Source organism: Belonocnema kinseyi, chromosome 4 (genome assembly GCF_010883055.1).
Source record: "Belonocnema kinseyi isolate 2016_QV_RU_SX_M_011 chromosome 4, B_treatae_v1, whole genome shotgun sequence".
Taxonomy (NCBI): domain Eukaryota; kingdom Metazoa; phylum Arthropoda; class Insecta; order Hymenoptera; family Cynipidae; genus Belonocnema; species Belonocnema kinseyi.
The window spans coordinates 3,107,525-3,133,645 of record NC_046660.1 but is presented as its reverse complement, the minus strand read 5'-3'; the positions used below and the strand labels follow the sequence as shown (position 1 = coordinate 3,133,645).

Genomic DNA, 26,121 nt, shown 5'->3' with positions numbered 1-26,121 from the left:
TGCGTCAACTGGAGGTTTCAAGAGTCAACACGAAACTCGTGATGGAGATGTTGTTCAGGGCAGCTACTCTCTGATTGAAGCTGATGATACCAAAAGGACTGTCAACTATACTGCTGACAGTGTAAACGGCTCAACCACCAAAACGGTCATCAACCACTTTTTGATAGGATGCGTAGTTTTGGCTCTAATCAAGAAAAACATCATTGACAATAAAAAAATCTGCCCGCTGCGTGGGCACACTCTTATCACAACCTTTGTCTTTTAATTTTTTTTTCGTCTCATATGTGGAGTTTCAACCATCAGAGAAGGTATTAGATTTGTGTAAAATTTGCCCCCCCCCCCTAATTTTTGTCAAAAGGTCCACGTTTTAAGACCCCCTAAATGCGAAAAATAGGTTTTTACGAATGTATCTGTCTGTATGTCTGTCTGTTTTTATGTCTGTATGTCTGTGAGCACGATAACTTGAAAAAAAATTAATCTATTAGATTTTGACCACACAAAAACTACTAAAAAATTGCATTCTGCAGTCAAACTATGCAATAAAGGAACCAAATTATTAAACAAACATTGTGCACCCAAAAAATATCTACAAATTTGTTATAAAACACATTTTTAGAGGACACGCAGTTTTTGCTTTGTTTATTTCAAAAATATTGAAAATACAAAAATTAAATTTTTTATCACGCGACACAAGCTAAGCAAAAATAAATAGATAATATTTTTTCACCGAAAGTAGAACAAAAAATTTTTTATTAATGGTTTTTGTTTACAATAGATCTATGACTTTATAAATTTTTCCTAATTTAAAATGTATGCCCCTATATTAATTGAGCAATAAACTTTCTATTTATTGAATTTGTTTCAGGATAATAATGGAAATCAGTCCACAAACAGGTGGAAAAAGAGAAGGGGAAAAAAGAAAAGCGAAAACCTTTAATTCTACGGTTTTCAACTTCGCGGAACAGCTAAACAGATTCACAAACTTATTTGCGTTATAGTATCTAGACACACACATATATTTATTTAAGGTATATAAATTATTTAAAAAATAAGGTTTGGTATCATTCTAAAACTAGACCCAAAAATACCTAAATGACTTTTTTGCAATTAACTACACGAAGAATTTTTTAGTATACTAAAAAATCTCTCTTTATGTAGTGCAAAAAAGTTTTTGGACTGTTAGAAATTTCTGTATTAAGTTTAATACACATGTATTCGCAGTTTTTTCCGGTACGTATAGTCAATTTAAGATACCACCAAATTTGAAAGTTCAAACACACATCTAAAATTTAATACACATGTGTATTAACTTTACTACAGATATTTATTGAATTTAATACGCATGTGTATTAAATTCGATATACATTTGTATTAAATAATAATGCATTTATTTATTAAATTTTATTATAATATTAACAAGAATAGTCTTAAGAGAATTTTTTTTCATTAAAACATTGTTTACATTTCAGTTTCTTTTAATATAACTTTAAAAAACATTAAATTATATAAAAGCATAGAAAACCCATTTTAAACAAATAATTTGCTTAGAACAATTTTGTTTGTTCATTGTATTATGATGAAATATCTTTCTATAATGTAAATCTATGAAACTTTAGCGATTACAACAATTTTCCTATTATTGACGAGCACCGGGAACATATAAATTAAAAATCAGACTCAACAACTTTCTTCGAAATTTTATCTGCTTTAAAAAAAGAACATCCAAATCGGTTCACAAGTTTAGTCGGAATCGTATTTTGAACCAAAAAATGTACTTTTTCCTCACTGTGCCTACTACGTTTCGGCACTCACATAATTCAAAAATCATAGAATTTTATCGGTGCCTATATGTCTGTATGTCTGTGTTTGTCCAATCAAGTCAGCCTTTCATACACTTCAAATCAGGAACTAGTCTGGTTCCAGACCATTCGACCCCACTTAAAGTCGGGGGCTAGTCGGGTCATCTGACTAGCCCCCGACCAGTAGCGTCACGGTAGATTAGTCGGGGGCTAGTCAGGTGACCCGACTTATTCTAGTCGGGGGCTGATCGGGTACTAGTAGGGGTCATATGATAATACATCCGCGTGGAATATTAACCAAACTCCCCAAAATTTGTGGAACATCCACTAAAAGTTTGGCAAATTACTTATTATTTACGAAAATCTCCATAAATTTTTTTGAAATATTTAAAAGTGCTCAAATTTACCCAAGATTTAATGGGGAACATATCCTACGCTTAAAAATACATCAATTTATGTAACTGAAATTCCCGAAAATTCGTGGAATATTAATTTAAAAAAAAAAAACTTCAGCTGGAAGGCAGCAATGGAAGAGCTTCGCTCTGAAGGAATCGCGATGTTGGTCACGGTAGTCTCTGCTCCAGGTAATTATGCTTCTTTACGTGTGGACTGCTGACTTAAACACTCGACGCGTCATTTCTGTTGCGCGAGAGGCGGCACGTCGCGCCCTTGCGGATTTTCTTTAAAGCTACCAGTCCAGAACCGCAAGACTCAAATGAAGGTGGTCGCGAAGTCTGAACTCTACTGTGTTTAATAGTTTACCACTAGGATACTGCTCTTCACTGATTAATCAAAAACTTTTTCTCTTTCCAATTTCAACTACATTAAGGATTAGACTTTATTTACATATGGCTTCTCTGATGATAATGTAAAAAACCTTAGGGTCAATCGGCGAAACGCATGTCTATTATGAAATCTGAAGTAAATGAAAGCATTAACTTTTTGCTCGTAGAAGAGAAATACAAGAAACAAAATCTCAAGGTTCCTTGACCAATTTACTCGAAATCAACTTTCTTGTAGAAATTATCTCTGTATTATCCGTCCACATTATTTGCGCTTATCAAGACCTGATGATCGACACTGACATCAGTGTGGCAATAATGCTGAATGCTTCGAACGTCGAACATGCGGGTTGTTGTTGCGAGGATTGCCTTCACTGGCCGAATGTAATAAGAGGTGTGAGCCAAAATAAAAGGACCTCTTGAGCATCCAATGTCCGAGTCACCGTTTAAGTGTCGACAACACTTTGATAAAAAAAAATAATATATATTTAAGTTTATGACCCATGAAAATGGGATTGCTTATCGCATTCAAATTGCATTACATGCACTTTTTACTCAATGAGGCAACAAACAATGTGCACTTCTAAATCATCCGAAAGCTATTGTGCAATAAAGATCGTCGACAGGATGTCAAATGTTGTTACAAATTATTATGGTTTTATTTATTTGAAATAATTTTATTTTATTTATTTTTAATTTTGTAATTTTACTTTTTTTTAATTTTTAATTTTAAAAAATTGCTTATCTAAACCATGTAGCCTTTTTTATACCCTATAATAAACCGTGAAAAAATATTTCTACCCCCTCCCCCTCTCTTACTGTAGGTAATCTTACATTTACGTTGATCATTAATATTCAAGTACCAGCATTTTAATCTTGTAATATTTTTAACATTGAATCTTAAAATCAAAAGTAAGAATTTTTAATAAATAAAGATTTTGTAGTCAAGAAAGAAATAAAAATTTATCTAAATTTTGGAACCTTAAACTCAAAAGACAAAATATCTTTACAAAAATTTAATTTTTAAACCCAAAATACGATTTTTCAGCAAAAATTGTTTCAAAAACTAATGGATGTTTACCCAAAAAATATAAAATTTTAAACCAGGACAATTTCTTTATTGACTAAAAGGGAGAATTTTCAATTAAAACAGGTAAATCATAAAAAATTGAAAAGTCACATTTTAAGCTAAAAAATTAATTTTATACCAAAAAAGAGCCTTTTAGACTAAACAATCAAATTTTCAACCAAAAGAATAAATTTTTAACTAAAAATATGAATCTTCAGGAGAAAAATAATTTCTTAACTTAGCGACTTAAGCAAATCTTTCAAAGTAAATAGTGGAATATTCAAGTAAAAAATAATATTCTTTAAGCAAAATGTTGCTTTTTCATTTAAAAAAATATAATATTTGTAATAAAACAGGTGAATTCTGAAGCCAGAAAGAACAATTTTCCAAAAAGTGGTAGAATTTTGGGTGAAAAAGAATTCTAGTTGATTTTTCACGATAAAAATTTGAATTTTTAAACAAACAATAAGTTTTTACGAAAAAAATTGAATTTTTAATCCAAAAATGCACATTTTTTTGAACCTAAAGGTATGAATTTTTAACTTAGAATTAAATTTATACTAAAAGAGATAAACTTTCAATATAAACCGAATTTTTTGAAGATTAGCTTTCATCCAGAAAAGATTTCAGTTTATTTTTCATCACCCAAATATAAATTTTTTACAAAAGTAAATTTTTAACAAAATAGTTTAATTTTCAACCAAGCAGTTGCATTTTTATTGAAGGAAGATAAAATTTCTTTCAAGACAAATGAATTTTTTAATGAAATTTTTTTCAACTTTGAATTTTCACCCAGAAAAGATTTCAGTTCTTTTTTTAACACCCACCTCTTACATTTAAACAGGAAGTAAATTTCCGACGAAAAAGTTTCATTTTCAAGAAAACAGCAAAACTTTCAACCAAAAAGTATGCACTTTCAACAAAATTGTTAAATTTTCAATTAATCAGTTGCAATTTTGTTTAAGAAAGATGAAATTTCTCGTAAAAACAGATGTAGTAAAAAAAACCTTAAATAAATAGTTAAATTTGTATCCAAAGAAGATTCCAGTTCACTTTCTAACACCAAAATAAAAATTGTTAACAATAAGTTAATTTTTTGCTTAACATGCGAATTTTCAACCAAAAAGTAAGACTTTTGAACAAGATTGTGAAATTTTCAACCTAAAAGTTGCATTTTTGTCCAAGAAGAGTAAAAATTCTATTACAAAATGTGAATTTTTAAATAATAAAACGAATTTAATGAAAAAAGTTGAGTTTTCATACAAAAAATTATGTCAATTGACTTTTTAATACAAAAATAAGAATTTTAACCAAAAAGTATATTTTCTAAGAAGTAGTTTAATTTTCAACAAAACAGTTGCATTTTTCCAAGAAAGATTTTTGACCCAAAAAGACGAATTAAAAAAAATTATGCTGTCAACATTTTGATTTTTCAAGAAAATTCCAAAAGTTCATTATTTGACCTAAAATGTTCATTCTCATGTGTTTTTTTTTTTAATTTTGTGAATGCTATAATTTTGGTAAATTTTGTTTTAATTTAAAAAAATCATTCGGATAAAATTTCGCCTTTTTTAATACTTTGAATACCCGTGCAGAACATTTTTAAAATTGAAAAAAAGTGGTATTAAAAATATTCAAAATATGCTGACTTTTTGAATTTTTATCCAAAATGACTAGCTAACGAAGCTGGCCCTCATTTTAAGGCACTAAAAGGGGGTAACAAAGGACAATTCAATCTGTCATTTCTTTTGAAAGATATCATGGTACCAAAAAAACTTCCACGAAAGAACAGACAGACTAAAAGGCGGACAGACAGACCGACAGACATACAGAAAGACAGAAATTCAGACAGGCTGATCGATGCCCCTCTAAGACACGAAAAAAATAGTTCTTAACGATTTTGTAACTTTTTTTTCAAATTTTACTATTGGATTTTTTGTGAAAATTTAATCTTTATTAGTTAAAAATTCATACATGTTTTTGAAAATTCCTCTTTTTAGGTAGAAAATTCTTTTTCTTGTTGAAATTTTTTTGTTGAAAACTTAAATGTTTTGTGAAACGTTTGCTTAGTTAAGGGATATTAAACCAGATGATTAGAAATTATTATTATTTTTTTTTTGAAAATTAATTACTTTAACTGAAAAATTCACTATTTGCGTTTCAGTTCATAATTTACCTTTTTTTAATTGAAAATTCAACAAAAAAATGGAAATTCGTGGCCTTTTTAAATTAATCTCTTTTGATTGAAAATGGATCTATTTAGTTTAAAATTTATATTTTTGGTTGAAAATAGAACTATTTATTATATAATTTAACGATTTTACATGAAGTAGTTCTTTTGTTGAAAATTAATTTTTTCAACTGAACATATAATTATTCCATTTTAGATTGTAAATTTATCATTTTAAGTTAAAAATTTAATTATTTAGTTGAGAATTAATGTAATTTATTTTAAATTGTTCCTTCTTGGTAAAAAATCTATCGTCGTGGTTGAAAACTCAGTTCTTCGGGTAAAAATTAAACTTTTTACTTAAAAATTAGTCTACTTTGTAGAAAGTTCAACAATTTTGTTAAAAGAACATTTTGTTCTTGACAAATCAATTGATTTAGAGAAAATTCGTATTCTATATTGAAAATTCTCTTTTTGGTCAAAAATTATTTTTTTTTTAACTGAAAATCTAACTTCCATTTTTGATTCCGAGCTTTTTAAGCAACAAAAAATTATTTGGTCGAAGATTCATGTACTTTGTTATAAGTTTCTCGTTTTTTCATCTTCTTTTTTCTTGGTTAATAATTCATGACGTTTGTTGAAAATTTGACTTTTTCGATCAAAAATTAATTTTCTCGGTTAAAAAGTAATTTTTTTGAGCAATTTAATTATTTGGTAAAGAATTCCAAAATTATGGAAAAACTCATTTTTGTTTGAAGTTCAACAACTTTTTTAATGAAGAAAAACTCATCATGTGGTTGACAATTAACTTTTTTTTGTTTAATCATTATTTTTTTTCAAAAATTCATAATTTTTTATAGAGAATTAATCCCTTTGGTTGACAACTGTATGTAACCATTCCAGTTGAAGATTTAGTATTTTAGTTGAAAATGCATATCTTTCGTAGAAAATTTAACACATTGTCGAACATTTAATTGCTTGCAATTGAACTATTTGTTGCAAAATACACTTTTTATGGAAAATTTATTTTTTTACCGAAAATATTGCTGTTCAACTTTTGGTGAAAGAATTGTTCTTTTCAGTTTAAAATTCAACTATTTGACCGCAAATTTATTGTTTAAATAAAAGTTTAACTATTTCAGTTAGAGTTTTATTATTTGACTTGAAAATTCATCTCCTGAAATTAAAATTGAAATATTTATCGAAAATTCTTTCTTTTTTGGTTGGAACTTAATTTTTAACTGAAAATTTCAGTAATCCGTTCCGAGAATGATCATTTAAGTTACAAATGTATCTCTTTAGTTTAAAGATCAACTATTCTTTAAAAATCGATTCTATTTCATTCAATTTTTTTCACTGATAATATTGGTATTCAATTTTTCGTGGAAGATTGATGTTTTTTTAGTGGAAAATTCAATTATCTGGTTGGAAATTTACTTTTTGACTGAAAATTTAACTACTGCAGTTTAATATTCATAATTTTAGATAATAATTTAACTCTTTCGTTTTAAATTAAACTATTCATTGATAATTCATTCTTTTTTTATTGAAAATTAATTTTTTAACTGAAATTATTGCTGTTTAATTTTTTGTGGAAGGAAACTCTTTTTTAGTTTAAAATTCAACTATTTGGCCGGAAATTTATTGTTTAAATAACAATTTAACTAATCTAGTTGAAGATTTATTATTTTAGTTGAAAATTCAACTCTTGGATTGCAAATTTGAATAATTGTTAAAAATTCCTTCTGTTTGGTTCTCAATTAAGTTTTTAGCTAAAAATTTAACCACTCGATTTTTGGTGGACGGTTTTTATCTTTTTCAGTCGAAAATTCAACTATTTGGTTGGAAATTTACTTTTTATCTGAAAATGTAATTATTGCTGTTTAGGATTCATTATATTAGTTAAAAATTCATTTTATTGATTAAAAATTTAACTAATTTTGGGAATTCGTTAAAAATTAATTTTTTGAATTAAAATTTAACTATTCTAGTTGAAGATTTATCATTTTAGTTGACAATTCATCTCTTTGTTTTAAGACTATTTTTAAACTGAAAATTTAATTAATTCATTATTTTTTGTGAAATTTCATTTCTACCTATTTGTTGAAATTTTTTTTTGTTTGGTTGAAAATTAATTTTGTAAATGAAAATATAACTATTCCAGTTGAAGATTTATCATTTCAGTTGAAAATGGATTCTTTGTCAGAAAATTTAATTATGCAACTATTTGGTCGGAGATCTATTTTTCAACTGAAAATTGAACTACTCCAGTTGAAGATTTATCATTTCATTTGAAAATTTATCTCTTTGGTTTAAAATTGTCATTTTAAACTAAAAATTTGACTAAATATTTCATTTAAAAATTTATTATTTTGGTGTAAAAATAAATCTCTTTAATTGAAAATGTTACTATGTATTGAAAATCTGTTCTTTTTTTATTGACAATAAGTTTTTAACTGATAATTTAACTATTCGAGATCAGTTTTGTTTTGGTTAAAAATTCATCTCTTTGATTTAAAATTAAACTACTCGTTGAAAATCCGTTCTTTTTTATTGTAAATTTTATTGTAATTGTTAAAATTTTCTTCTTTTTTAGTTGAAAACTCAACTATTTGTTTGAAAATTTATTTTTCAACTAAAAATTTAACTATTCCCGTTGAAAATTCATCATTTTAGTAAACAATTCATCTCATTGGTTAAAAATTTAACCAATTGTTGAAAATTCCTTTTTTTTTCTAAAAAAATTAAGAATTTGTCTGAAAATTTAACTATTCAATTTTTAGTTGAGGATTTCTCTTTTGTAGATGAACATTCAACTATTTGGTCCAAAATTTACTTTTTGACTGAAAGCTTAACTATTTCAGTTGAAGATTTATTATTTTTGATAAAATTCATACCTAACTGTTTCTTGAAAAATCGTTCTTTTCTGGTTGAATATTAATTTTATAACTGAAAATATTGCTATTCAATTTTTAGCTGAAGGTTAATCTTTTTTATTTGAAAATTCAACTACTTGTTTGAAAATTAAATTTTTAACTAAAAATTTAACTATTCCCGTTGAAGATTCATCATTTTAGTAAACAATTCATCTCATTGGTTAAAAATTTAAATAATTGTTGAAAATTCCTTTTTTTCTAGAAAAATTAAGAATTTGTCTGAAAATTTAACTATTCAATTTTTAGTTAAGGATTTATCTTTTGTAGAGGAAAATTCAACTATTTGGTCCGAAATTTACTTTTTGACCAAAATTCAACTATTTTATTTGAAGATTAATTATATTAGTTAACAATTCATCTAATTGGTTAGAAATTAAACCAATTGTTGAAAATTCCTTCTTTTCTAAAAAAATTAAGGTTTCATCTGAAAATTGAACCATTCAATCTTTAGTTAAGGGTTTCTCTTTTTTATCTGAAAATTCAAATATTTGGTCGAAAATTTACTTCTTTATTGAAAATTTAAATATTTTATTTGAAGATTCATCATTTTAGTAAACAATTCATCTCATTGGTTAAAAATGTAATTAATTGTTGAAAATTCCTTTTTTTCCAAAAAATTAAGAATTTGTCTGAAAATTGAACCATTCGATTTTTAGTTAAGGGTTTCTCTTTTGCGTCTGAAAATTTAACTATTTAGTCGGAAATTTACTTCTTCATTGAAAATTTAGTTGAATTTTAGTTGAAGATTTATTATTTTTGGTGAAAATTCATATCTTTAGTTGTAAATCTAACTATTTGTTGAAAATTCGTTCTTTTATAGTTGAAAATTAATTTCTTAACTCAAAACATTGCTATTCAATTCTGAGCTAAAGTTAATTCGCTTTTTTTTAAAGTTAAGTTTTTAACTGAAAAATTTAATATTCAATGTTTGGTTAAAGATTGATCTTTTTAGTTGAAAATACAACTATTTGTTCTATAATTGAAAATTTATTATTGTAGTTGAAAATTCATCTATTTGTTGAAAAGTAAACTAATTGTTAATAATTTCTCTTTTTTAGATAAAAATTCAACTATTTGGTCGGAAATTTTCTTTTTGACTGTATATTGAATATTTCAGCTTAAGATTTATTATTTTTTGTAAAAATTTATATCTCTGGTTGTAAATTTAACTATTTGTTAGTTTTTGTTGAAAATTTCACCATATCACAATTTGTGAAAATTTTGCATTTATGAATTTATATTTATTGTTATAAATATAGCTTTTAGGTACAAAAATAAAATTAATCTTCTTGGTTCATGATTATTTTTTGGTTGAAGATTGAACCAAAATTATTAACTCTAATTCTATCTGATCCAGAATAGTCTTCAGCAAGCTAAAATTGTTTCCCCCTTTGGATGAAAAACAAATAATCTGGATATAATTTTAAAATATGACACTTTATTTTTTTATGATTATCCTTATATGAATACATAATTTACATTTTATAAAAAAAGTAAAATATCAATAAAAATTTGAATTAGACTAACATTATCATCTATGACTATCAGTTCTTATACATTTTGAACTCGGAAGAAGAGCGCGTACTCCTTTCTCTGACCCAGATTTCGACGACATTGATATGAAAGCGAAACTTGTTTGACCTTCACCGTTAAGCTTCTGTTCCGCGGCAGTCGTTAAATTGAAAGTAAAAAACATCTTGGGGAATCTCTTCCGAAAAACGAGTTCCGCAGTCCATTGAAGTTTTCCAATCGTCCATCCAAATCTACATTTTAATGATGTAGTACTTCCAAAAACGCGGAATGACAAATTAAAAAATAAAATTTACATTTAGTATGATAATGGCATATTTAAAATGAAATTATTGTCAATCTGGGGTGATTTTCGAAAGTTTTTTCTTTCGCAAAATTAAAAAAAATTGAAATAAATGAAAATGTGAATGATCCTTATCATGACAATGCTAGAAAAAAATTCTTCCGCATACTGCTCCTTCTCTCAAACGACATAAATTTAAAAAAATCAGTCTTATTAATGCGAGTATGAGAAATAAGGAGTAGAGTAAGTCACGTGATAAGAAATGGGACCTGAAAATTTGGCAATGGGTGTTCCATAGCTCAAGGCTGGTGCATATTTTGCGACAGGTTGCGCATAAGTGACTTGTTCATGCGCATGAGAGAGCGCATGCGCAGAGGCGATTGGTTGCGCAAAGCTGTACTGCGCAGGCTGCGTGAAACTGTACTTAGCAGGCTGCGCATAACTGTACTGGGCGGCTTGGGCGTAGCTCAACTGAGGCTGCGCATATGCAATTTTGGCAGGTGCAGCCGCAATTGGTTGAGCGTATTGAACAGCTGGAGCATGAGCGACGGCCTTGAGAGCTACAGCTGGTTGAGCGTATTGAATAGCAGGCTGTGGAGCGGCAACAATTGGAGCGTGAGCGACGGCCTTGAGAGCTACGCCTGCTGGAAGTAGGATGATTTTATTATTTACAAATAATTTTAGTGATTTTATTATTGAAATTATAGTTAACTACTTCTTAAATTAATGTTTTACCTGGTTCCTTGTGGACAACTGCGTTGAAACCATTTATACTGTCGGCGGTGTAGTCTACGGTGCGTTTTGAACCGTCAGCCTCGAGAAGGGAGTAGCTGCCTCGCACCAAGTCTCCATCACGCGTTTCGTGTTGATTTTTGAAATCTCCGGTTATGGAATCCTGGACATCATAGGCGTAGCTATATTGAGGATGAGGGTCGAAGTCAGCGTCGATTGACTTTGCTACAATTGCTTTCGCAATTGGTTGAGCGTAGGCAACTGGAGCAGAGGCGTAGGCCAATTGAGCTGGAGCGGCGTAACTCAATGGAGCTCCGATGGCTCCAGCGTTGGCAACAGCCACGAGGGCAGCAAGGACGACAAACTGATCATTTACATTATGAATAAATGAGTGATTTTTCTAACAAATAATTATTTTACAGAAAATTCAACTTTAAATTGAAATTTGAAACAACTGAAATTCTAGCTTTAAAAATTGGATTAGCTTTTCCATTTGCAGTTATAAAAAAAATTATTGGAAACCAAAAATGAATGATCATAAAAATGGTGAAAGTCGTCCTAAGTCGGCACAGAAAAGTTTAGGTCCTCAGCTCGCACCCCCCTAATCCTGAGTCGGCACATAACTTTCCCCACTCAAATCCAAGAAAAAGAGCAAGTTTTTCAGTTTTAGGGGGAAATGAACAAATTTAAATCATTTACAATGGAAAAACATTTAGACTAAAAATAACAACAAAACAACAACAAGAGGCGAGTGAAATTGAATTGAAACACTAGAAAGTAAAATAGCAACAAAGGAAAAAAGGTGCCGACTCAGTACAACCTGTTTGGTGCCGACTAAGGATTGCGTTGCGAAATCATACAGAACACAGAAACCAACACACTTAAACAATTGCACTTTTCAAAATATTTACATACTTGCAGCTGCTTCGCAAGAATAGAAGAAAATTGAATAAGTTTTGCAAAAAAATGTATAATCCGCTCACCCTATCAAGACAAATCTGAAGTGACAATTGTCAGAGTGGCGGCTTAACGCACAGTGCCAGCTTAGGACAACTCACCCCTAATTCTAATTTTTAACTGTTTTGGATATGTTAACGTTTTACACCCAAAATCGGTATTTTTAATCAAAAAATATTAAATTTAAAGATTAGAAATTATTCAACAATCAACAAATGATTACTTTGAAACAATAATCATTATAATTCGAACAAGATTTGAAACTTTTGAGCAATTTTAAGTTCTGTTAGGGTTTTCTTCTTCTTCGGGAATTAGGATTTTTTAATGTAGAATCTTGCTCTTGCTATTCTTTTTTATCATTCTTGATACTTGGAATGAAAACCACATTGTTAAATAACCACAATGCGTTAACAAAAATCTTTTCCAAGAAATTGGATGTACTAATTTTAGAGAAAGTCTATTTTTGTGCCTGACGTTTTCCATTACAAATCTAATTCTGAATGTTCAAATACCTAATAAGAGCAATTTTGAATTTCCTACTTCCTGTCAAGTTCATGCAAAATTTAATTCCCTGAATAGGATTCTGATTCACAAAGTCTAAAATTGTGCAAACTTACCGCAGTCTTTCCCGAATTCTCTATAAGGAAATCGAACTATTTTTTTTTTAAGCAAAAAATTCATCTTTTTGCTTCAAAATTGTATAAAATGGTTTATCGTCAATCAATTGGATGGATAATTAATTTTTTATTTAAAATTTAACAACTTTTTTTACTATTATCCTTTTTGAAAGAAAATTAAACTTTTTATTCAAATATTTGTGCAATTTGTTGAAAAGTTGTTTTTTTATAGATAATTAAACTTCTTGGTTAAAAATTAACTTTTTAATTGAAAAAATATCACTTTAGTTGAAAATTGAACTATTTGTTGAAAATAACTTTTTTCAATATTAATGTTTTAACATTAAAATTAACCACACTTTTTAGTTTAAAGTTTATCTTCTTTAGTAGGAAAGAAATGTATTTTGTTAAGAATTCGTCTTTTGTGGAAGGAAATCAATCTTCTTTGCCCAAAATTTATATTTCTGATTGAAAAATCAATTTGGTTGAAAGTTGAATTACTTTCTTCAAAATTCAATTTTTTTTTAATTTATCAATTTGAGTTTTAAGCAATGACGTTGCAAAATGTATGTATTTTTTTGAAAATTCGTATTTTTTGGTAATGAAATAATCATCTTGGTTAAAAATTAACTTTATATTTAAAAATTTTCTCTTTTGTTGCAAATTCGTCTTTTGTGATTGAAGATAAATCCTTTTGTTTGACAAATCAACTATTTGCTAAAAGTTATTCACTTTTGTTTAAAAATCGTCTTTTAGTTGAATTTCACTATTTTTATTTAACATATCACTTATTACTTTCTTTGTTAAAAATGCGCCCTTTCAAGTTACAAACTTATATTCAATTAAAAGTTGTACTACTTGGTCAAAAATTCGTCTTATTATTTAAAATTTTATAATTTGACAATTCATCTATTTGTTTTCAATTAAAATGATTTAGCTAAAACAATTTGTGTGCAAAACCTAATTTTTTTCAATTATAATTTTAATATTTATTTTTTAGCTGATGATTTATCGTTTTGAATTAAAAATTCAACTATTTTGAACTATTTATTCAACTTTTCAGATCTTTTGTGAGCAAATTACACTTTTTTTGGTTAAAATAAAAAGATTATTTGGTTAAAATATCAACTACGTATATATTTATTATTTACAATTAACCCTTTTTTTAAATTCTACTACTTGGCTCAAAATTGAATTATTTGGTAGAAAATGATCGAAAATGGAATTGGTTGAAAATTCTTTATTTTGGTTTACTTAAGCTCTTTGGCTGAGAATTTAACTATTTTGTTCAAAATTAATTATTTTCTATTGAAAATTGAACTATTAAAAAATTTTCTTTTAGCCCGAAACATTAACTATTACATTTTTCGTTGAGAAATTCTTTTTTTTTAATGAAAATTCAACAACTTGGCTAAAAGTATCTTAACTAAAAGTTTAACTATTCCAGATTTGGTTTTAATTTTATCTTTTTTATTTAAAAATTTAACTACCTGGGTGAAAACCCACCTATTTCTATGAAATTTTTATGTTTTTGTATGCAATTTTAGGAATTGCGAACTTTTTGAATAGAATTTAATATCGTACCCAAACTCATTGTATTTAAAATAATTTTAGACTTCTATTTGTGAATATTTTGTCCAAAATTTGAAAGATATTGGATACCCATTTTTTCTATATCATCTTCTTCACCTCTTTTTTTTCTATCTTTTACTTTTTCCTCTTTCTCTGATGTTTTTGAAATACAGCATTTGTCCAATTATTATGGAAACATCTCGAATATATTTATACCACAAATTTTAATTTTGAAATTAACCCTTTGTACAAATGTAAAATAAAAAAATTAAATCTATTAAAATTTTTCGAAATAAGTGATATTTTACTGCCCTCATTGCAAAAATCTTGAGAATGAAAAAGCAAGTAAATTTTCCCGACCTTACCTGAAAAGCCATGGTTGTTGAAGGACTGGTGAATCGTAAGATACTGAGCCCTGATGGGGTGGAACGGTATTTATACGAAGCGAAGCCAACGCACCGCGTAGCTTCGCAAAGCTTCGAATTGGATCGTATGGTGGATACATGACGTAATAAAAAAAAAATTATATATTCCCATATCCTCTAAAGACGGGGTCTCCCAAGCTGCATCGAAGAAAGATATTTCAACTTTCACCAAATTTAACCAGTGCCCCTGTTGGACAACCACACCCAATGTCACTATCTGGTCCATTACGTGTAGCAGTTACATAACCAGATCCACCTTACGCACATTACAATATTTTACATTAAAAAATTCTATCATCCGAAGTTCAGTAACATCCTGAGGTCATCCGTTCAGCGACTCAAGTTTGAAGATTTACGACATGGACAGTGATAGATTGCAGGAATATCATCTCCACTTCATCCATAAACTACGTCACCAATTTAAGGGGGGGGGGGAGTGTCCCTGCAACTTTAAAGTTCAATAATAATTATGGAATGATGTGGACCTTGGAGTTTTAAATCAAATTTTTGGGTTTGTCCTTCACGCATCTTGAACTTCAAAGAAGACAATTTATTTTTCTTCCTACTATAGGAATTGTTAGTTGAAAAAAATTATTGACTGATGTGGACCACGGAGTTTCAAATTAAATTTACATTTTTTTTTCCTTCACGCGTCTTAAACTTCCAATAAGACAATCTCATGTTCTTCCTAATTCTGGCATTTGTATTGGACCTCACATACATTGGAATTTTATAATAGATGTCTAGTAGGTGGATATCCCAACACTTGTTGAATCAAAAAATTATTTGAAAAAATGTAAATAATTTCTTAGAAGAGTTATTTCTGACCAAAAAATTTTTCTGATGGAACAAAAACTTTTATTACTGTAATAGTATATAACGCGTCTTTATAGAATTTAAGGAATTCATAGAATTCAAGGAATTCATAGAATTCAAGGAATTCAAGGAATTCATAGAATTCAAGGAATTCATATAATTCAAGGAATTCATAGAATTCAAGGAATTCATAGAATTCAAGGAATTCATAGAATTCAAGGAATTCATAGAATTCAAGGAATTCATAGAATTCAAGGAATTCATAGAATTCAAGGAATTCATAGAATTCAAGGAATTCATAGAATTCAAGGAATTCATAGAATTCAAAGAATTCGTAAATTTCATAGAATTCACGGACTGAAAGGAACTCACGGAATTCATACAAAGTCCGGATATCGCGGATTTCACGGAATTAACGGGATTAGTTGAATTCACAGAAATCCCGAAATACAAGGAATTCACGAAATTCAAAGAATTCGTAAAATTTAAGGAATGTAAGGAATTCATGAAATTTACGGTATTCAAAGAATTTACGAAATTCACCGGATTCAAGAAATTCACAGAATTCAAGAAAGTCTAAGAATTCATTGAATTCAAGAACATCAGGAAATTCATAGGATTCATAGGATTTTTCTGATTGATTGATAGGATTCACGAAATCCAAAAAATTCACGGAAAGCAAGTAATTTACAGAATTCATGATAATCATATTATTCGTAGATTTAACGGAATTGATGGAATGCATGGAATCCATGCAATTCATAAAACTCAAGAAATTCACGGAACTCGTGAAATTTAATTAATTAATGAAGCTCAAAAAAATCAAGGAATTCACGGAATTTATGGAAATCATGAATGAATGAATGAATCCGTGAATTCCGTGAATATCATGTATTCTATAAATCCCATGAATTCCATGAATTCTGTAAATTCCATGAATTCTTAAAATTCCGTAAATGCCGTGAATTCCTTCAATTCTATTAATTTTGCGAGTTATTTAAATTTCTTTAATTTCATTACCTGATTCCGCGAATTTCATGACTGCCATTAAGTTTTTAAATTCCTTGAATTCCATGATTTTCGTGATTTTCGTGAATTCCTTTAAATCTTGAATTAGATTGATTCCATCAATTCCAAAATTTTCGTGACTTCCTTGAATTCAATGAATTCCGTGGATTTTGTAAGTTTCTTAAAGTACATGAATACTGCGAATTCCGTGACTTCTGTACAATTTCATGAATTCCACAAAATTCCATAAAATAATTATTGAATGATGTGGACCACGGAGTAATAGTAATAGTATGTAACGCGTCTTTATAGAATTCAAGGAATTCATAGAATTCTAAGAATTTTTGAAATCAAAAGAATTCGTGAATTTTATAGAATTGACGGAATAAAACATACAAGGAATTCCCGAGATTCAAAGAATTCATGAAATTTAAGGAATGTAAGGAATTCATGACATTTACGGTATTCAAAGAATTTGCGGAATGCACCGGATTCAAGAAATTCACAAAATTCAACGTATTCAATTAATTCATAGAATTCACGGAATTCACAGAATTCAAAAAAGTATAAGAATGTATTGAATTTAAGAACATCAAGAAATTCACGGAATTGACAGGTTTCAAGAAATTCAAAAAAATCCACGGAAATCGAATACTTCGCCGAATTCAAGGAATTTACGGAATTCATGGAAATCCGGTAATTCGTGGATTTAACGGAATTCATGTAATACACGAACTTTATGGAATTCACGGCATGTATGGAAATCATGAATGAATGAATCCGTGAATTCCGTGAATATCATGAATTCCATAAATCCCATGAATTCTGAAAATTCCTTGAATTCCATGAATTCCGAAAATTTTGTAAATTCCATGAATTCTGAAAACTCTGTAAATACCGTCAATTCCATAAATTAGGCTTCTTCCGTGAATTCCATGAATTTGGTGAATATTGCAAAATACATAAATTGCATGAATTCCGTGAATTCCGTAAATTCCGTGAATTCCTTCAATTCTATGGATTTCGCGAGTTCTTTAAATTTATTGAATTCCATTACCGAATTCCGCGAATTTCATAAATGCCATAAAGTTTTTAAATTCCTTGAATTCCATGAATTTCGCGATTTTCGTGAATTTCTTTAAATCTTCAATTAGATTAATTCCGTTAATTCCAAAAATTTCGTTAGTTCCTTGAATTCCACCAATTCCGTGAATTCCATAAATTTCGTAAGTTTCTTAAAGTGCATAAATTCTACGAATTCCGTGACTTCTGTACAATTTCATGAATTCCACGAAATTTCGTACACTAATTATTGACTGATGTGAACCACGGAGTTTCAAATTAAATTTACATTTTTTATCCTAGAAAGATGAAATTTGTACTAAAAAGATATATTTTTCTTAAAAAACAAATTTTTTTTTTAAGTTGTACTTACATCTAGAAACGATTTCAGTTCATTTTTCAACACCAGAATGTAAATTTTAAACAAAACAGTAGAATTTTCAACCAAAAAGTATGACTTTTCTACAAAAAGTTAAATTTTCAATCAAACAGTTGCATTTTCATTTAAGAAAGATGACATTTCTTTTTGAATAAATAAATTATTAATTTAAAAAAAAAAATTTTTAATAGTCAATTTTCATCAAGAAAAGATTTCAGTTTTCTTTTTAACACCAAACTATTGAATTTAAACAAAAAGAATTTTTTAATCAAAAAGAGAACCTTCCAAAAAGACTTGAATTTTACACCGAAGAGTTGCATTTTCATTCAAAAAAAGTTAAATTTCTTCTAAAATAGATTTTAAAAAAACTAAAAAATAGTTACATTTTTACACAAAAAAGGTTCCAGTTTAGTTTTCAACACCAAAATAAGAATTGTGAACAATAAATAATTTTTTGCTAAATAGTCGAATTTTTAACCAAAAAGTATGAATTTTAAAACAAACAATTGTAGTTTTGTTCATAAAAAATAAAAAAATCTACTAAAAGAGGTGAATTTTTAAATCAAAAGATGAATCTTTAACAACTAAAATAGTTGATTTTTCATTCAGAAAGATTTCAATTGACTTTTTAGCCAAAAATACAAATTTAAAAGAAAAAGTAAATTTTCTAAGGAATAGTTGAATTTTCAATAAAACAGTTACATTTTTATCCAAAAAGATGCAATATTTCTACTAAAAAAATATGAAATTTCAAATACAAAAAAAATTATTATAACATTTTTGATCCAAAAAAGATTTCAATTAATTTAATAGCAACAAAATGTGAATGTTAAACAAAAGGTTAATGCTCTACGAAATATATAAATTTTCAACCAAAAAGACGAGTTAAAAAAACTTTTTCAAGCAAATTAGACATTTTCTCGATTTTTTAATTTATCTTCTTGGCAATAATTCAACCATACAGTTAAATAATAAACCATATATTTTAAATTGACAGCTTGGTAGAAACTTATCTATTTTATTTAAAATCCATAAGGCAGAAAATTAATCATTTTTTGAATACTTTTTTTTGCTGTGGACTTAACTATTTTGTTGAAAACTTATCATTTTTAGTTTAATTTAAGTGAAAGATAATTATTTTTTTGTTTTTTAAATTTATTTCTTACATTGAAAATGTAACTACTTCAATTTTTATTAAAAAAAAAAATTTTTTTTTTTGGTTGAAACCCATTTTTTTGTAGTTCAAAATTTAACGACTTTTTTTAAAAATTAATTTAATTTTTTGAAATATTAACTACTTGGTGGGAAATTAACATTTTTACTAAAAATCCATAGTATTGGCTGTGGATTCAACTATTACGTTTAAAATTCTTCTTTTTATTTATTAAGCTTACAGTTGAAAAATTCATTTTTTGTTTGTTGAAAATTAATTTTTTAAACTTGAAATTATACTATTACATTTTCGGTAAAAAAAAGTATTTTTTTATTTTGAAAATTCAAATGTTTGAATAAAAGTTCAACTATTTTATTAACAAATTCAACTATTTTCTTTTGATTAAAAAAATCACCTGAAAAATACAAGATATCAGCCAAAAATTGAACAGATCAATTTTCAGTTCTAAAAAATAACTCTTTAACCAAAAAACGACTTTTCAACAGATTAGTTTAGCCTATTATAAAGTCGTATCAAGTGAGTTCATTTGTATTTAAAAGAATTCATTTTTACCATAATAGTAGAATTTTTAACGAACAAGATTAATTTTCTGCCAAAACAGAGGAATTTTCAACAAAATACGTGAATTTTTAGCCAAATAGATTAATTTTGTTTAAAAAAAAAGATACAGTGGGGCCACGTGGCATAAGTGAAACTCTAATGGATTACCTTTGAAATTTTTTATGAGGAACCATAATGATTTTTGAGCAGATTGAACAGTAAGATAGTGCAGAGAAAGAGAGAAGAGAGAGCTTATACAGGGTTTGGTTAGTATGGCAGTAGTGGGGATATCGAAGAGTCCTTAGAGCAATTGCAAATCGCCTCACAAAAGCAAATTTTTTGTTTAATTGGTACTTTTATTAGCAAAGAATTTTCTAGGAAAGTGTTGTTTTTGTAGAATGTTCTAAACTGAGGCAAGTTTATTCTTGTCATTTTTTCGCATTTCAGAAAAAAATTATGTTTTTTTATTTTTTTGAAAAATAGGATAATACTTTATTAAATTTAAACCATTTCAAGATTTTTAGAATTTTCGATATGCCAATTTAAAAGTTATTAAAGTGTCAGCAAACTTGAATTTATTACTTAGAAAACACAAAACGTGGTATTAATTATTAATTATCATACAGCAGGCAGAAAAATTTATTCTCGCCAAAGAATCTAATCTCCTTTTTAACTAGTTTAATTTTTTTTTATTTTCCGAAAAATGACAGTTCAAAGAAATAAATTAAATTTATCAGTGATTGTCCTTGTTTTAATTTTCGTAACCAGTTTATTCCAGCCCACGAGAATAATGCCGCCCACACAAATTGCAGTTTTGCATCTGAGATTCGCTTTATTGCTTCCATTCTTTAGAAAATCGTTTTAAAAGTTGCAGCCGTATTGAATAAAAATAAGAAAATAGTGATATATAAATAAAGCTTTCTGAGAGAAATGCCTTTTGTTCGATTAAATAAAAATCTGAAAACTTTTTATTAAATATTCTTATGTAAATCAGGTACACGATTCGAGATGCAATTATTGTGCAGTAATTGAGAATTCAGCGAACAAAATATGACAATTTAATTTTTTTAAAGTAAGTACTCCCATTAAAATATCATTTTTAAAATTTGATAACCTTAAAAATACATGAATTAAAATTCATCTACTCTTTTCTTCTATCTATCTCTTTTCTCTATCTATTTATTCTATTTATTTTTCTTTCTTTCTTCCGTCTCTTTTTTTCTATCTCTTTTTCTCTTTTTTTTTATTTCATCTCTTTTCGCTCCCTCTCTCTTTTTATCTATTTTTTTTCTATGTTTTATTTTGATTTTTCTTTTCTCTCATTTTTTTATATTATACGGTTAATTAAACTATTTAGAAAAATATAAAAAACCTATTTAAAGGTTACCTTAGCTTATGTTTAAGGCCTTTCCGGAATACTAAGATGTTAATTAATGTATATAATTTCAACGTTTATTTTTAAAATAATCCCACTTTAGATAATTTCCTTTTGAATAAAAAAGATAATACAAATATTGAAAACTTATCAGGTGTCATAAAATTAATAATTTGTACCGGTTGCAATTAAGTCTATATCGAGAAAACTGGTAGAAGATTAAAAACAAGTTGCCGAACATCAAAAAGATTGCGAAATAGGAAATTTAAACCAAATTTTGTCTCACCTCTAATTTAATTTTGATCAATTTTTTATTTCGATTTGAATAACATTAGAATTTTAGCAAGTGAACAAAATCCCTATAAAAGTAGAATTATTGAATCTATTCTTATAACAAAATTTACTGACATTTTAAACAGTCTTCAGACCAAATTTTGAATTTAAACTAAATGTATTAACATTGTATATTAAAGTTAATATAGAAATGCAAAAATTAAAAAATCCAAATTTAATTCATAATTTGCATCCATGATTTTAATAAAAATTGGTCCTATTATCGTCCATTGACTATTATCTATAGAATTAATAACAAAGTTCAGTTCAATGTTCTTTCTATCTTCTTTTCTTTGCCCTTAATTTATATCTTTATTTCTATCTTAGTTTTTTTCTATTAATTTTTTCTATCTCTTTTTTTCAATCTCATTTCTCTCCTTTCTTTTTCTCGATCACTTTTTTTCAATTATGTCTCTATTGTCTATTTTATCTCTTTTTTCGATCTGTTTTCTGTCTTTTAGTTCTTTCTTTTTTTTATCTTTTTTATTCTATCACTTTTTACTATCGTTTTTACATCCTTTTTCTTTATTTCTTTTCTTATATCGCTTTTTCTCTATCCCTTTTTTCTATCTCTTTTCATTATCTCTTTTTTTATCTTGCTTTTTGATGTCATTTTTCCATCTCTTTTTCTCTATCACTTTTTTTCCATTTTTTCTCTATCATCTATTTTACCTCTTTTTTCTATCTAGTTTTTTTGTCTTTTATTTGTATCTTTTTTACTCTATCACTTTTTTCGATATTTTTTTTCTATCCCTTTTTTTCTCTCTTTTCTTATGTCACTTTTCCTCTATCCCTTTTTTCTATCCCTTTTTTTAAAACTTTTTTTCTATCTTCTATTTTATCTCTTTTTTCATCTTGCTTTCTTATTTCATTTTACTATCTCTTTTTCTCTATAATTTTTTTTTAAATTTTTTCTCTGCTGTATATTCTATCTCTTTTTTTCTATCTATTTTTTCTATCTTTTTTTTCTATACCTTTTTTTATCTCCTTTTTATATCAGTTTTCCTCTATCCCTTTTATCTATCTCTTTTTTTCATCTCTTTTTTTTATCTTGCTTTTTTATCTCTTTTTCTCTATAATTTTTTTTCAGTTTTCTCTCTGTCGTCTATTTTATCTCTTTTTTCTATGCATATTATTTCCATCTTTTTTATTTTATCACTATTTTCTATCTTTTTTTCCATCCCTTTTTTGATCACTTTTCCTCTATCCCCTTTTTCTATCTCTTTTTTTCATCTTGCTTTTTTATCTCATTTTTCTATCTCTCTTTCTCTGTCACTTTTTTATATTCTCATCAAAAAATGTATTAAATTTATGTAAAATTTAACGCCCCCTTCCCCCAACCCCGTTTTTGTCAAATTTTCCATGTTTTGAGACAATCTTGACCCGAAAAAAAGATTTTCGCGCATTGACCCATTGCCTTTGATATAATCTCTTAGTGTCTTCAATTTTAAGGCAAGTTTCATTAGCTAGCCTTTTTGGATAAAAATTCAAAAAGTGAGCGCATTTTTAACATTTTTGAGACCACCATTTCTAAATTTTGAAAATTCTATATACGGTTGTTCGGAGTACTCAAAAAGAAAAAAAAACTTATCCTTTTTACCTTTTTTTTTATTAAAAAAAAATACCAGTGTCATAATGCTTACAAAATTTGAAAAAACAAACGAAATTGAAAATCTTAAACTAATTAACGCAGGATATTAAGAAAGTCAAAAGAAGAAAATTGTTGATTTTTGAAAGACCTATAAGATTTTTATGACAGTATTTTGAATTTTTTAAATCTAAAATTAAAATTTTCACAGCAAAAAAAATAGTGGAAAATCAAAATTTCTATTTTTCGGTAAAAAACATGCAAGATAAGACAAATCCTCAATTTTGTTTCTATTATTCTTTTGGTTAATAATTAAACTGTATTTTGTTATTGACTCTTTGGGTATAACATTCATCTTTGTTTTGCAAATTCAACATGTTTTGTAAATATCAACTATTACATTTATCTTTAAAAATTCATATTTTTCTGATAAAACTTTAATAACTTGGTTGAAATACAAACTATTTTGTTAAAAATTCTTTTTTCTTCGTTGCGAATTTCGCTTTTTTCTTGAATTTTTTTCAGTGAAAAATGAATTTTTTAACTAAAAATTTATCTATGGTTTAAAATCCTGCTATTTCATTTTTCATTAGGAATTCTTTTTTTCAATCAAAATTCAGCTATTCGTTTGAAGATTAATCTGTTTCAATTAAGGACATTTCACTATGTCAAGAGGCTTAATAAACTATTTTTTATTTGAAATCATTTTTTTGTTGTATTAATATAAACTATTCAATTTTTTGTCGAGAATTAATCTTTTTTGTCGAAAATTAAAATACTTGATTAAAAGTTAAACTTTTTTGTTAAAAATTTATATTTTTTTACTGAGAATCAAAATATTTGGTGAAAAATTAAGTATTTTAGTTTGAAAAGTTTACTATTATATTTTTGATTGAGAATTCACCTAACGTGGATTAAAGTTTTATTATTTCTTTGAAAGTTCTATTGTTTTATGGGAAATTGGATTTTTTATTTAATTTATCTGTGCTGGATTTCAACTTTATTAAAAATTTTTTTTTAATAAAATATTAATTTTTCAAACTGAACATGCAATTATTCCAGTTAAAGATTCATCCTTTTGGTTATAATTAAAATAATGAATCTTAAAAAATTTTTATCAAAATTTATATTTCTTGGTTAAAAATTTGGTTGTTTGGTTCTAAAATTCGAAATAGTTGCATAAAATCATTATTTTTGATTAAAAATACAATTGTTTCGTTCAAACTTCTTTTTTATTGAAAATGCATATTTGTGAGCTGAAAATTTAACTATTTTGTAGAAAATACGCTGTTTTGGCTTAAAAATCTATTAATTTGGTTTGCAAATTCTTTTTTTCTTGACTCAAAACTCATCTATTTTACTGAAAAAAAATTTCTGGTTAAAAATTAATTTTTTAACTGAAAACTTAACATTCATTCGTACTTTTTGATAGTTTATTTTTCTGGTTAATAATTCATCTTTTGGGTTAAAAAATTGACTTTATTTGAAAATTCATTGTCTTCGATAATTTAGCTATTTAAAAAAAAAATCGCTGTAACTATTCAGTTAGAAATGAAAAAATTGTTAAAATATTTTTTATAGTCAATAAATTTAATCATTTCTACCATACTAAATTAATGATTAATTTAAATTTCCTTTTGCCAATTGAAACGTAGAACAATAGAGTGCTTCCTTGAACACTTGCCATTTAAATTAGTAAGAGCAACAGTTTGATCAAGTTTTCTATTAACCTGACAGTAATTAATCTATGCGAAAGCCATTACAGTTGGTGACATTGACGAACTTGAAATTTTTTGACTGTTCAAATAATTTAGAAAGTCAAATTCTCACGTACCAACATTTTTCAAAAAAATTAAAACAAAAATCCATTTTCTGTTTCATCTAATAAAGATTCTAGAATTTGATTAAGATAATCTATTTATCTTTCATTTTTGCACTTAATCAATGATTATCTGCTGTATGTTGCACTATCCAATGCAGAAAGGTTTCTTCTATATATTCAATTTCATTAGCAATTCTGATTTGGAGAGTGTATCTAATTACTAGTAATTTTTTTTAGAAGAAAATAAAAAATTAGTAAAGGGTTTTTATAGAGCTATAAATAAATAATTTTTTTGACCATCCTAATGAATATATATTTTGATTAATTTCAATTAAATAAAGTAGTTAAAAATAAAAGCACGTGGTAAATGTGATCCAGGTTGCAAATAGCAGGAGAAGGTATCAATTTACTTAATATCATGATTACGTAATGACTGTTATTATACTTTAACACGAAACACCAAACTTCGACTGAAAGTTGTAAGAATTTCGGGTCACGTGATAAAGATGGGCGCGGCTTTCCGATTATCTCACTTTTAAAATTAAAATGAAATACATTTGTTTAAAAAAAAAATTGAACATCAAATTATAATATTCATTTCAGAAAGAATTGAGGAGTAAGCGAGCTAAACATAATAAATGATAAACGATAGTCCAAATATATACAGAAAAAAAGAAGTTGAAAAAAAAAGATAGAGAAGAAATCCAGAAATAAAAGAAATAGAGAAAATGATAGAAAGAAAAGATAGAAAGAAAAGAGATAGAAAGAAACATAAGAAGAGATAAAAAGAAATAAAATAAACAGAAAAATTTTTGGGGAAAAAGAAATAGGAAGAAAAAGGTATAGAAAAATAAAATTAAAAATGTCATAGAAAAAAAAAGAAAAAAAGTGACAGAAAAAATAAAATAATATTAAAAAAAAAGATAGAAGCAAATTATATAGAAAAAAATGATAAAAAGAGAGATATACAATGAGATAGAGGCAGAGGAAAGAGATAGAAAAAAAAATTAGATGCAGAAGAAAGTTGAAAAAAGAGAAAAAAAGAGACAGAAAAAAATATTTAAGAAGGAAGATAGAAAAAATTTGAGGAAAAATGATGTAGGAAAAGAAATATAACAAAGTTAGTCAGCGAACAAACATACAGAAAAGAGA

The 26,121-nt window shown here is 26.9% G+C and overlaps 2 protein-coding genes across 4 annotated transcripts in view; one reads left to right on the top strand and one right to left on the bottom strand.

The window, feature by feature from the left end:
* Positions 1–265, top strand: part of LOC117170485 (cuticle protein-like) — a 5,862-nt gene extending 5,597 nt beyond the window's left edge. Inside the window, exon 4 of the mRNA XM_033357206.1 lies at positions 5–265. Coding sequence (XP_033213097.1) covers positions 5–265 — 261 coding nt within the window. The remainder of the gene's footprint in view (positions 1–4) is intronic.
* Positions 266–10,215: 9,950 nt separating this feature from the next.
* The window catches only part of LOC117171165 (cuticle protein-like), a 35,417-nt gene continuing 19,511 nt past the window's right edge, over positions 10,216–26,121 (bottom strand). Inside the window, exons 1-3 of one of the 3 annotated variants that reach the window (XM_033358225.1) lie at positions 14,813–14,847; positions 11,305–11,665; positions 10,216–11,213 (exon numbers count right to left, since the gene is read on the bottom strand). In XM_033358225.1, coding sequence (XP_033214116.1) covers positions 10,783–11,213; positions 11,305–11,665; positions 14,813–14,824 — 804 coding nt within the window. In that variant the 5' untranslated portion in view covers positions 14,825–14,847 and the 3' untranslated portion in view covers positions 10,216–10,782. Of the gene's footprint in view, positions 11,214–11,304; positions 11,666–14,812; positions 14,848–26,121 lie in introns of those variants that run through there. The other 2 variants (XM_033358226.1, XM_033358227.1) reach the window with 2 other exon arrangements.